Source organism: Phoxinus phoxinus (genome assembly GCF_949152265.1).
Source record: "Phoxinus phoxinus genome assembly, chromosome: 11".
In the NCBI taxonomy this organism is placed as follows: Eukaryota; Metazoa; Chordata; class Actinopteri; order Cypriniformes; family Leuciscidae; genus Phoxinus; species Phoxinus phoxinus.
The window spans coordinates 25,612,247-25,625,592 of NC_136886.1; the positions used below are offsets into that span (position 1 = coordinate 25,612,247).

Below are 13,346 nucleotides of genomic sequence, written 5' to 3' on the forward strand. Positions count from 1 at the left end.
ATCATTAGTAATGGTAGTATCAGCAGCTGCATTTCAATATATTAGTATGTAGGCTAATACTTTTAATGTATAATGATAACAACCTGTGTTCTTAGGCCAATTCACCCTGCCAGAAGTGCAAAAAACAGTTGCTGGGTCAGTGTTCACCCTGTTGGGACCTAGTCTGGAAGATTTTGTGTGTGTGTGTGTGTGTGTGTGTGTGTGTGTGTGTGTGTGTGTGTGTGTGTGTGTGTGTGTGTGTGCGTGCGTGCGTGCGTGCGTGCGTGCGTGCGTGCGTTATAAGTTTGCGTGTAAGAAATACAGGAAATGTGAGAGCATGCAGAGGACGGAATAGACAAAGTGATTGTTAGAAGGCCAAGTACCCACGGTGTGATCAGGGTTAGCTGAGAGCATATGTGGAGTCGAACAGCTGGACAGACAGTTTGAGATTTTGAGCAGAGGAGGTTCAGGCATGGTCAGAATCAGAATGTGGGAAAACTTCCTTTCACAAAGATGAGGTTATGGGTTTCCACACATACGTAGGCTGATGCATCCACCAGATCAGATATGCTGTCAGCTGTTGTGTGTCTGTCACTCAGACCCACGCCAAACAGCCCTGCTGGCATGAATAGATGCACTATGAGCTCTGAGTACAACCAGTGGGGGATTGAGAAGAAATGCTGTGTAAAACATTTGCTTGGATTCCCCCTTAAATAACTGCAGTACTATTTTGTGCAGCTGCAAATTTAGGAATAAACAGTATTAAAATTTAGTAAAAATGACTGAAGACCATACACAGTGATATAAGGACAGTACTGAAACTAATTTATTTTGGGTGTTATTGTTGTCACACAAATTTTAAAGGATTATGAGATTTGTTCATACACTTAAAGTCAAAGAGGTCTAATGTCGTTTAGACCACAACATTCTTCAACATGTCTTCTTTTAAATAAATGCATAAATGTAGACAGGATAGTTTTGGTATTATTCCAATTAAATATACTTATTTATATTATAATTTAAAAAGCTATGTGCACATGGTATTTAGACTCATCCACTTTGTATTTTATTGGTATTAATGGCCAAAGATTAATTGTTAATTTGACGAACAATCATTCATGAAAATTAAAAAGTAACCAAATTAGGTAAGTTACAAGTACACTCATGGATTATATTGTCAAAAGAGGAGCATTAGCAAAACTGAGCTGCATATGGGCTGCACATCTGTGTTCTTGCAGCATTGTCCATTGGGACACAAAAGGATATTGAGTGTTACTCACATTTTGGAGGGCAAGTAGAAGTGGCCAATGAGGATCAACTATTAAAAAGAACACGCCTTCTGTCTCTCTCTCCCTCTATCACAATGAGCTAAGAGAAGGAGAGGATAGCTCATCTTGCATTGCAGTATTGGTTTGGCTACTTTTGCAAGACACACCTGATAGCATGTTCTGAATGACTCATGCAGCGGAAGAACTAGTGTATGTACAAAGATGAGGTTCAGCTGGGGCTTGACTCTCCTTTTGATTCTGGACGTGGGTCCTCTTAATGCCTTTTGGTGGAACAGCCAAGGTGTCACAAAGGGCCCCACAGTGGACAAAAACAGCTCTGTCAGTGGAACGACCAGTGAGGACAAGGACATTGGTGATGTGGGGTCAGATATCATAGATGTAGCCAGAGGGATCCAAGGATTTGTGCAGAACTGGGACGAGGACCCAACTGTGAAATGGAATAGTGCTGTCACCTGGATGCCTGGTATCTCCTCGAAGGATGGCCATTCGAAAAGGGGTAATGATAAGTATTTATCAGAGAAAGTCAAACATGAAATAAATGTCAAAGGTTCCTCAGGTGATGCCAGTGGGTCTGGCTTAGGCTCAGGGCCCACTTTGGATTTGCCCCAGGAAGGCAAAAAAACAACCAACCTTAAAGGGAAGTTGGTTACTGACAGCAGGATTAGCATAATTAGCACCACCGCTTTCCCTAAGGATTCCACAAACTGCTTACCAAGAGGCTCTGACTGGCCTTTCTGTATTTCTCATGGTGAAGTAAAATTTTCTCTACCTAATTTTTTTAACCACACCCATGCAGAGGATGTGGTAGCTGTATTGAATGAATGGGATTGGCTCCTGCGTTCAGGCTGCCACCATGGTTTGGAATGGTTTTTTTGCCTTCTACTGGCACCAAGATGCCATCAGCCCTCTGAAAATTCTGCGATAGTCCTGCTACCCTGCAGGACATTCTGTGAGGTGCTGCTGGACAGCTGCTGGACAGTCCTACAGGAGAGGGGCCTGCCTGTGGCCTGCCACACCCTCCCAGAGGGACCAGAGCCCAGTCAGCCATGCATAACCGTTAGTAACCACAAAGGTAAAACTGGGATGCATCTTAAACTTGTGCTGCTTGCTTGTTGGTATGTGTTATTTATGGGTGTACTATCTACCGTGAGAGGCACAGGTCACTTCCTGTCTGCCAGCGGTTGCTCTGCTCTGCTACTGCTTTGCCAGGGTTTAGACCAACATTAGGGATACGCTAACCAGCAGAGAGTTTGCACCCATGCACATCTGCTGTGATGTGAGGTCTGCACCTGCATGCGTGGCTTAATGTGAATCCGTTAAAATTATGTGCATGCATGAATACTAATTACATTATCATTCTTTTTTACATTCTCAACGAGTTCTCTTTGACCCATGGCTCATATTTGTATGTGCAAACCTTATCAAACAGAAATTATGATTCATCAGTACATTTGCACTTAAATATAACATTTAGTATAAAATAAACTACAAGATTGTGGGGAAAAAAGAATCCTGGTGGTCCACATTTATTATTATTAAAAAACAGAATAAGTAGTGCGCTACAATACAAAATGGGGTCACATTTTATATTAGATGTCTTTAACTAAGTACTTACATGAAAAAAAAAATCATCTAAGTGTACTCTGTTCGTGTGGTGGGATACGGGTAAGGTTTGGATAGGTTTGGTGGTATGGTTAGGTTTAAGGCAAGGCAAGTCAACAATGTAATTATTGTAAGGCAAGGCAAGTCAGGTTTAAGGCAAGGCAAGTCAACAATGTAATTATTGTAATTTAAGTGTTAGTATAGTTAAAGGCACTTAATACAAAATGGGTCCATTAAATGTGTTGAAGCTAGATCTGTGATTCTACATAAAATCCAAGTTGATCATGTATAGTTAAGGCTTATATAAAAGTTGTTTGTTGTATTTCGACTAGTTTCGAGAGTGGCACTTGACTTGACTCCATTTGGAGATCTTGCTGCGCATGTTTGTTTAAAGGAAGTTACTAATATAAGAGAAAATCGTTTTGTGGAAAACTCTTATATGGAGATTGTTTGGTTTAGTATGCTAATTACTGTGTGTGCAAGTTCCCTCTTAAGGAACAAGTTTGTCTATGCACGTGTATATAAACCTCAAATTTTTGGTTTATACAAACAGTTATACGAACTGAAAATAAGTTGTCTGTGATACACAAAACAATGTTTAGTTGAGTCAACTTGACATTATTTGTTTTCTGGAAAGATGCAACTATTCTGTAACAAATCTTTTGTAGTTGAGCCAATTAAAAAAAAATGTGTCTATCGGAAACAGAAGTCCTTATTAAGAATAAGATGTATATTTTTTATTGAAAATGTTTGGTCACCATTTTGGTGATGAGCATTTTCTTTAGTTGGGCAGTTTGACTCTTGACATTTTATGTGAGTTTGTGGTTTGTGCAAAAAACACATAATTTGTTGTAAAGAATGCCATGAACAAAAATGATCGGCTGATCTAGAGAACAGCATCATAAAGGGGAATAGTTCAACTATTCTTATTCCTGAAAAGTGATTATTTGTGAATAATATATTATATTTACAACAAAACTTTAATGCAAAAGATCAGATATTCTGAATTTAGATTTTTAATTACATTGTGGGATTTTTATTTTTTTAAACACAGACATCGAGAATCAGCATATGAATTTCAACAATGGTAACATGATTCATGCCGCAGTGCATGCTGGGAGCCATGATTTTAATACTATGGTGGCTCCCAGCATGCATTGCGGCATGAAGCATCACACCATTGTTGAGATTCATATGCTGATTCTTGATGTCTGTGTGTGTGTCAAAATAAATGTTTCCCTTATAACGTATTTTGAAATCAGAATTCAGAATGTCTGATCTGCTGCAAGATAGTTTTGCTGGTAAAATATTAATAAAAAAACAATAAATTTTGGTCAGAAATCAGATTAGTGATTTATTTTAGTTTATGAGGCTGAAATCTTGATCATCTTGGTTTCTTTTTTCTTAGCAACACATTATGTGTTTTGCTAAACACTGTTACAATGACCACAAACTCACAAAAAATATCCAAGAGTCAAACTGCCCAACCAAAGGAAACGCTCATCACCAAAATGGTGATGACCAAATGATTTCCAATAGACAAAATTTTTTGAATTGGCTCAACTACAATGGATTTGTTACAGAATAGTTGCACCTCTCCAGAAAACAAATTATGTCAAAAGTTGACTCAACTAAACGTTTTTTGTATAACAGACAACTTATTTTCAGTTCGTATAACTGTTATTTGCAAAAGGTGAATCAAGAAAAAGCTAGGGGAAATTAGTTCTAAAAAAATGTTTGTTGTTCAAGCTTCTTTTTTTTACAGTGTGTCTGTGTTTTTAAAAAGGAAGTAACTTTCTTTGCATGCTGGGTATAACAATATTCTCTCTGAAAATTACTGGACACTGGGCACTCTATGATCAAACTCAACTGCCTTTATTTTTAGCTATGAGGGACTTTTTTGAATGATGTGCAAGAAGTGTTTAGAGTTTGATAGAAAAAAGGATTCATTGTGAAGACAGTTGTGAAGATATGTTGTGAGGGGAGAGCAATTCTCATCTGACACAAAGTCTTCCTTGATCATTTAATGACCTTGCATGTTCATGACCAGCACTGGCATTGCAGTATGATGGCAATTAAAAAGGTTATTGCTCTGATCTAACACTGTGGTCTTGTTGAAAGCACCATGAAAATCCCAGAGTTCTCAGAGGCAAGCAACTGCCAAAAAAACATATTAAAGATTACAGTGCAGACCATGATGTAAGAGTTTTCTCTTCTTTTTACCCCCACATCTAGCACTGCATCCTCATAATTTAACAAGATTACTTTGTTTCAGTGAATTTTCTTAAGGCCACTTTGCATTCAGTTTGCTAGATTTCCTTTATTTACCCTCAAAAATAAATTCATCTATGATTTGTCCAACAGTGCTTAAAGGGTGCTGAATTATAATAATTGTTAGTGGCAGCTGTTTCATGCTGGTCATTTTCTTGAGTAACTCGTTGTCTTATCTCTTGGGAAGCAGGGGCTCAGATCATTTTTTGAAGGGAAAGTTTATCTTAATTTGGTCTCTTGAGATTTCACAAGGTTTCAGTTAACATGATCCTCCGGTTACCATCTCATGCATTTAACTCACAATTACCTACCCAGCTGTCAGTGGTCTGTGGATTTACGACCATTAAGCAAATATTTTAACTTACAAAGAAGTTTCCTGACAAAACAATTTTAAGAAAAACAAGGGGTTTTTTTTAGGATATTTGCATTTTTAAAAGTTTTCAGTGATATTAGTGTCGAATGTTTGTTATTTTTTGTACTTTATTACTAAACTTGAATGTGCTTAATGTGTGTATTTAGTCACGATCTAGGCCTATAACAGCTGAAGGATACACATGTGGGAGACAGTCAGGCTGCTGGAACAGTTGGCCAATAACACTAGTCCCCAAGGGATGATTTATTCATCAGCATGTTCATGTTATTTGTAGTAGCCTACTGCACATGTTTCTTGACAATAATTACTTTATGCATAGATTGTTTAAGTAGTCCAGTATGAAAATTGACCAGAAGGCTGCTTTAAATCATTTCCTTTGTAATCATGTTTTGAAAAGATGCCTTGCTTACGCTTACTCTTACACTTTTAAAATATGGTTCATGAAATTTATGTGTGCATCATGTAGCAAATTAGCTCAAAATAAATATTAATAATCAATCCATAACTTGTAATAATTCATTATGAATATTTGGATCAGTTAATATAAATAATTTAATGTAGTAAAATTAATATTACAATCAATCAACCTGTTTGTGTGAACAGTGTTAATTGTTTATTAATTCTAAGAAATGTTTATTTGCGGGGGAGGGAAATGTCTTTCTTACTGTACAGTACTACTAGCCTGTAGTTAAAATCTAAATCGTAAAATAAACTTTGTTGCAAGCAGAGAATCAAAACCAAATACATATTGTGCTCAAGTTTTATTAACTAAATCACAAACATAACTTCTAAACACACATAGCCTACATACATGCATAGGTAAAATGGTAAGTGACAGAATTAAACCGGAAGCAGGAAATGGAACTATGTGAAATATCTATTTAACTATGAAAAGAACCATCAGCTTATCATTTTCAGAGCACCTCAAAGTGGGGTCTGTGCTGTGACCAATAGCCAGGTCCACAAAATAATTGAGACCGAGATAGATGCAGGTTGTAATGGGCGTTCTGAAAGGTGAATTGCTACAACAGAAACTAACCCTACCGACACCCCGACAGACAGCTTTCACGACCAATGAAAAAGACCTTTCTCCATGCCCTTACCTTTCGGCACGCCCCAACCTTTTGTCACGTCCATTACTCCTTCCTGCATCTATCCACACTTAGAGAAATTTGCTATACCATATTTTCAGGACTATAAGTCACATTTTTTCACCAAATAAAATAGGGCTGCACAATTTGCATAATTATATTTATCTCACACTAAATGTTTGCTCACTAATTGTATTTTGTTCTTACAATGGGGTAATTTTGTTGCTCAAGAGTTTACATAACACAAGGCAGCTTGAATTTAATCTTTGAATTAGTTAAAAAAGTAGCACAAATAAATACAATAGAATAAAGATACAAATGAAATAAAGAACATAGGTCTAACACTAGTATTCAGATTCTACAGAAACTGAATAAAGTAATCAAATGTAAAATAATACCTGATAGTCTTTTAGTCCTGTATAAATTAAATACATAGGCTGATCCTGATTCCATACAATTAAAGCTATCTTTTGTTGTTTTATTTAATGACAGACACTGCTGCTGTCATTTTAAGAGCTAGTGCATGGATCTATTATACTGTTATGTTTTCTTTATCAACTGCTTATGTTCATTTAAGACATAACACTGTGTTTACAGGGATACTCTACATCTTCACTAACACGCCTCACGCTGTGCACATTTATTTAATTAAAAATTGTAAAAAAATAAATAAAAATCGCAGACTTAATTTTTCGGTTTAATTTTGATTAATTTTGCAGCCCTAATCTAAAATGTGCTGTGACTCATATTACAAAGTGACTTATATAATAACGCCAAATAAGCAAAAAGTAGGCACTTAGAGTTTTTATAGCCATATTTATCATGTCTGTGCTACAAGTATTTGCTATGTTTTGATTAAGTTTTGTGACGTACTCCAGAAAAATGTTTACCGAGACTGAGATGACAGAAAGAGTAACCTTTTGTTCCCTGAGAAGGGAACTCGCACTGCATCATAGTATTGACGCTTTGGGAATGCCTCTGCGTGATTGCTGAAGTATGTGTGTGAAAATCAGTCCAATGGGCAAACGGAACATCACAGGCGGGTGACATGACCAGGAAAGCATAAAAGAATCCTGAATGAACCGTTAGCTTCTGTGCCTCAGCAAGCGCTCTATGTTGAAACTGTTTGTCTTATTAAGTGTTGTCTGTTCCAATATTGTACAGAATTAAATGACATTATAGAATGGCGGGCAACCAAGCATTTAAATCATGTGTCTACATCACGGGCGGGGATACACACGATTTGTGTCTCATTTGTTTGGGAGCGGAGCATGCTCAATCAGCTCTCGAGGGGGCTGATTGAGAGCATTACAAGAGACTACCACTTCGCACACTCATGATCCCGCCTGGCACTCTTTGAGGAGGGTGCTCAAGCTCATGTTCCCCGCAGTTCTGGCCCCACTGCTGCCAAAGCAGCATGGAGGTTGAGATATTTGGGTTCGCAGATGGATCTTCCGGAGGGGTTAGAGACGGGCTTTGCCTTTTCTCTTCCTTCACCCAAAGGATCCAGCGCTCTCTCTCGCTGGGATTGGAAGCATGTGCTGCTTTTCTTGCCCAGAACAGAACCATACAGCCAATCCTAACTGTATATGCAATTGTCAATCGTATTTGACGATAGTGGTCCTGACTGAATTTCCATTTTAAAACATGAAGGCAAGCTAGTAGATATCATTCAAACAATGTGCAAAATAGTTATGCCGGTGATGAAGTCTCAAACACCAGTCAATTATTCACTACAGAAAATGAAAGTAAAACCTGACCGAGCTTTTGCCATCTGACGCTAGGCCTGATATTGAGAAACACCCCCATGTTTTAATTTGTTCACTGTGAGAGAGAGGTGCTGAGCCAGTCAACACGTTGCGCACTGCTCTACAGTGAAGTAAGCTTTTACCCATTTAAAATAGTAAAATAAAAATGTAAAGGCAAAGGGAAAATCTATTTGTGGCGTTCTTCAATGTTGATATTGTTGATAAACTGCAATGTGCCGTGGCCTATAATTTATAATTTTTATATAAATTATAAATGTATAATCTATAGTTTTGCAGCCCTTTTGCCCTCCTCCTTTCAGAGATCAGGACCAGGAAAAGCTGAAACTTGTGTATCCAGTGAGAGTGATGTATGCTTATGTCCACAGAACTGCCCTGTGGAGGAAAACTGATTAGCTGTTTGTTTGCTTTGGGTCGCCTAAGAAAGGACTTCCAGCATCCAAGCAGACATTAACCCTTTAACTGTCACTCCCCTTTTTGAGAATGGACATTAAAATGCACTATTCAAACTTAAATGGTTGTAGTTCAAAAACATCCAATTTCACAGGATGAATTCTGAGTTCGTAAGCTTTCAAATGATACCTAATTTATGATATGTGATGTAATAAAAAAAGACGATGAAAAAAGATAATATTAGGCTATTTAGAGGATAATATATAGCCTATGTTATACTTTTTAGAGGATAATATTATTTTATAATCTAGTATTTGTCAATAAAAAATTATATGTTTTATTATGAACTTTTAGCATGAAAACCAAAGTTTCAATTGTTAAAATTGTGTGCTTCTACTTTTTGAGACAGAACTCCTGTTAAGGTCAGAACTCCTGTTATGATGTAGATTTTTTGAGGGGCACTCGTCATAAATTTATCTATTACTGTTTTGTATTGTATTTACTATTTTGTAACAAAAAACAGTGCTAAAATATCTATTTAGGACTCTTAGACCTTTCCAACGATATATAGTTTGTCATGATTAGATTAGGATTTAATTGTAATATAGTGAAGTAAACGTAGGCGTCCCACTAGCGGGACGGTGACAGTTTTAAGCAAGTGGATAGTTGAGGCTATCTCTCTTGCATACAAGGTTTCTGGTTAGCCTTTACCTTTGGCTGTCAGAGCTCACTCAACTAGGGGAATGGCAGCCTCCAAGGGTGATGATTCACATGTTAACTTTTTGAGCAATGTTGCTGGGCAATCTTGCCGAGCGATTGTTGCTTGGGCACTTTCCCATTAAAAATGGGCAATAATTTTATATCTGGATAATTTAGATCGGTCGTGGGCCCTGTGTCTCATCTGGTTGCCCGTTGACAGCAACTTTGCCCATGCAACATTGCTCAAAAAGTTGCCCTATGTATCATCACCTTAAGACCTTACTTCCAGGGGTGTCCTTTCAAGATGTATGTGATGTGGCAGGCTAGTCCTTTCCGCTCACATTCGTAAGGTTTTACGATTTGGACTTGGGCTCTTCCACAGGTTTGCAGGTGGTCATGTCTTAGTTGTGCTCGCACTAATCACACAGACAGGCACTTATAAGCATGGTGGTTTAGGCATTATCATTCCCAAAACGTAAATTATTTGACGCAACGCGAGTTCCCTTGAAAGGGAATGTCTCGGGTTTTGACTGGGAAGAGAATGAAGGGAACGAGACTCTGCTTCACCCTGCCATACTTCCTGCATCTCTGTGATGGAATTGCTTTGGCTACTTTGAAGAGAACGCCGATCATTACGGGTGTACTTTTATGCTTTCCTGGTCATGACGTCACCCGCCCGTGACCTTCCATTTCGCCATTGAACTGATTTCACACACGTGCTTCAGACACAATCACGCAGAAGCATTCCCAAAGTGTCAATACTATGACATAGTATCTTGTTCCCTTCTCAGGGAACAAGGGTTACAGTAGTAACCCGAGACGGAACGGTCTGTAATGCTTTGCCGGTCAGAGTGATCACCGCCCTAACCTGCTGTTTTACGTGGATGTTGATATAGGAGTAAAGTACAAAGCCTTGCTTACATAATAAATAACAGTTTATCATCCAAATACCTGCACACAGGGTTTGAAATTAACACCCGCCAACCCGCCAAATGCGGGTAAAAATCAACTGTGGTGGGTAATGCTGTCAAATCACTTGCCAATTTGGCGTGTAGTTTATTGTGTTTACTCACTTTGCTGGGGAAGTTTGTGAAAGCCAAATCTGTATAAATCTATTAGATTCAGGCACAGCGTATTGCACAGAATCTGCCCGTCACTACGCAACAAATAACGGCACACTTGTTCATTTGCATTGAAGCAAAAGAAGATTAAAAAGCATTTGGTTAACAGAAAAGACTGTTATTTTCCAAGATATCCTACATTGTTTTGATGTTCTTTGTACTGTATTGATCTGTCCACCTAAATTAAATGTTTGGTGAAAAGGATGAGGATGAAAGAGGAAGGGCTAGATGACAGGATTTAGTTTAAATAAGAAATTAATGTATGAAATCCAAATATTATAATATATATATATTTATATATATTGTAAAATTTGGATTACTAACTACGTCGCAACGTCGCATCTTTTATATATATATCCACTTTTATATTATATATATATATATATAAAGATGCGACGTAGTTAGTAATCCAAATTTTATAATAAAATATATAGCCTATATATATGTTATATATGCTGTATATTACTCTAAAATAGTTATTAATTACTAACTAAAATGACATCTTCAACAGTGTAATTAGATTAATGTATAATTACTATCTTTAGAAAGTATTGGTCTACTTATTACTAAATCCCATATCAACCTCAACCACTTCACCAATACAAGGAGAGACAAGAAACTGCACTTTTAATGCTTTCAAATTAACAATATACAATTGCATGAATTATTCTTGAATTGACCAAAGTGTGTAGAGGAAGGAGGTTACATTAAAAATATAACTTCTAAAAATGTATGTTAAATCCACTATTGTTTTATACAGAATTGTTCTATAGTCTATGCAGTAGCCTTAATGTAATTACATCAGATTTTATTTTAAATTACAGAAGAATTAAGAGTAATCCCTTTAATAAATTACAATATTTGGATTACTTGGTAATTAATTGACCCTTCGCATGGAGCTTGATTGACAGGTGGTCTGACCAATCATACTTCGCCATCCACCATTTTGTCCGACAAAGCAGTCAGGAGAGTTAGTAGATTAAAATGGGAGGATTTGAACTTGAAAAACGGAGTGTACTGACGCCTTTCCGCGGTTAAAACAACATTCCTTATGTTCATTCATGTTTATTTGATGCTATAAATTAACTAAGGAAGAGATGATCGGTTCACAAGCAGCTTTAACTGATGCTCTACAGCGATATGTCAGACACATTAAAGATCCACAAAACGGTAATTTATTGTTTAAATTTCTTTTTAAAGATGACCAAATTTGAAAGGTGAGACTTCGTTTAATATCAAAAGTAACCCAAAAGTAACCTGGTCTGTCCTGTCTGTCAGCGCGTTTTCCGTGTCCTCTCTGCTCCGCAATGTATTTTTCACTGTGTGAGAACATCGTGTGTGCGTGAGAGCAGCGTAGCTTGTCGGACACAACAGTAACTAAAGGAGGCGGGTCTTTGCGAACGGTCAATTACACCCAACACTGTATAACAGTAATTCCTCTTTGTTTGGCACTGTTGTCATGGTTACACATAATATCTGCGCTCCATTGATAATGGCTTTTTATAGTTGTGGTGCACGCGCTTAACTCAGTTCAATCAACTCTAAGTTTACTGGCTCTAACTCATTTCAGCTGATCTGTAACCGAAAATTCAGTTTGAGTTTCCCGTCTCAGGGTAAGTCATCTCAGAGTTCAAGTTTTAACTCAGAGTTGGTTGAACCTCCTTATTGAAACAGGCCCCAGGTTTGTCTGTTCATTCCAAGGGGGTAATCCATCAGCTGGAAACTGAAGTTTCCCCCGGGGACCGACATTGTACCAGACCATCACCTTCTGTTAGCATTCCATTGACTCCCATTACTTTTAACGTCACTTTGACAGCGAATAACTTTACATCTGAGGCGTCCAAAGACTCCATTTGTCCATTATTTATTTCTAAAGAAACACGAAAATGTATAAAAGGCTCCATTACTTTGTATGTTACGTTATGGCCCCGTAGAAGCCGTTTTTGTAAAAATAGGCCTTATGATTGCGTCATAACCACTCGACTCTGTCTCACAGTCGAGAAATTACCGCATAGACAGGCGGAATTTCAATCCAGGAAAAACCCAAGCTTTAGATCGTCTCTTCCTCTCCATGATTCCCTCCTTTGCTCAAATTACTGATTTGCCTTTACGAATCTTTTGTTCCAAATCAATGGTTCGGAGCGTCTATCAAACAGCCAGAGTCAAGTGATTTCAGTAAACGAGGCTTCATTACGTCATAACTGTTTCGAAACACTTTCCATTCGAAATTTCAATGGTTCACCACTGGGGGCGATGATCTCTGTCAACCCATGAATCATGAGGAGTCACTGAGAACCAATGAACAAGTGTCTGGGTTTTACCTGATCTCTGATCAGTTTTATACATTTGTAGACATTTTAATTAGACATTAGTAAAAAATAAAATTAATAATGGTCTAGTCTTATTGGCCTGTTTAGCTGAGCCATTCGTAAAACAAACAAAACAAACCCTGACAATTGATAAGATACACTTGATAATCTTATAAAATGATTAGATAATTCCAATTGAAAGATTTTACTTTCAATAAAAAAAGTATGTTTTTGTGCATGTTTGGCCCGGGTTTTTGTTGCATTTACACTGTTCTGACCACTAGGGGTCACCGTGGAGACGGGTGTCGGATTGTTTCTAAGCCTCGACACAATACGTACATTTTCTTTAACTGTTTCAGTGTTTCACGAAGCCTTAATCTGCCCACCCCTAGCTCAAATCCATAGACAGTATATAAGATGGACACAGCAACCCCATAGGTTTCAACGGAGAAA

The 13,346-nt window shown here is 37.6% G+C and overlaps 1 protein-coding gene across 4 annotated transcripts in view; it reads left to right on the forward strand.

Moving 5' to 3' along the window:
• Positions 1 to 13,346, forward strand: part of col18a1b (collagen type XVIII alpha 1 chain b) — a 72,334-nt gene that overhangs the window by 17,571 nt on the left and 41,417 nt on the right. For 2 of the 4 annotated variants that reach the window (XM_079627943.1, XM_079627946.1), the window contains exon 1: positions 1,342 to 2,340. The exons of 1 other annotated variant lie outside the window; for it this stretch is intronic. In XM_079627943.1, the coding sequence (XP_079484069.1) occupies positions 1,470 to 2,340 (871 nt within the window). In that variant the 5' untranslated portion in view covers positions 1,342 to 1,469. Of the gene's footprint in view, positions 1 to 1,339; positions 2,341 to 13,346 lie in introns of those variants that run through there. One more of the 4 variants, XM_079627944.1, reaches the window with a different exon arrangement.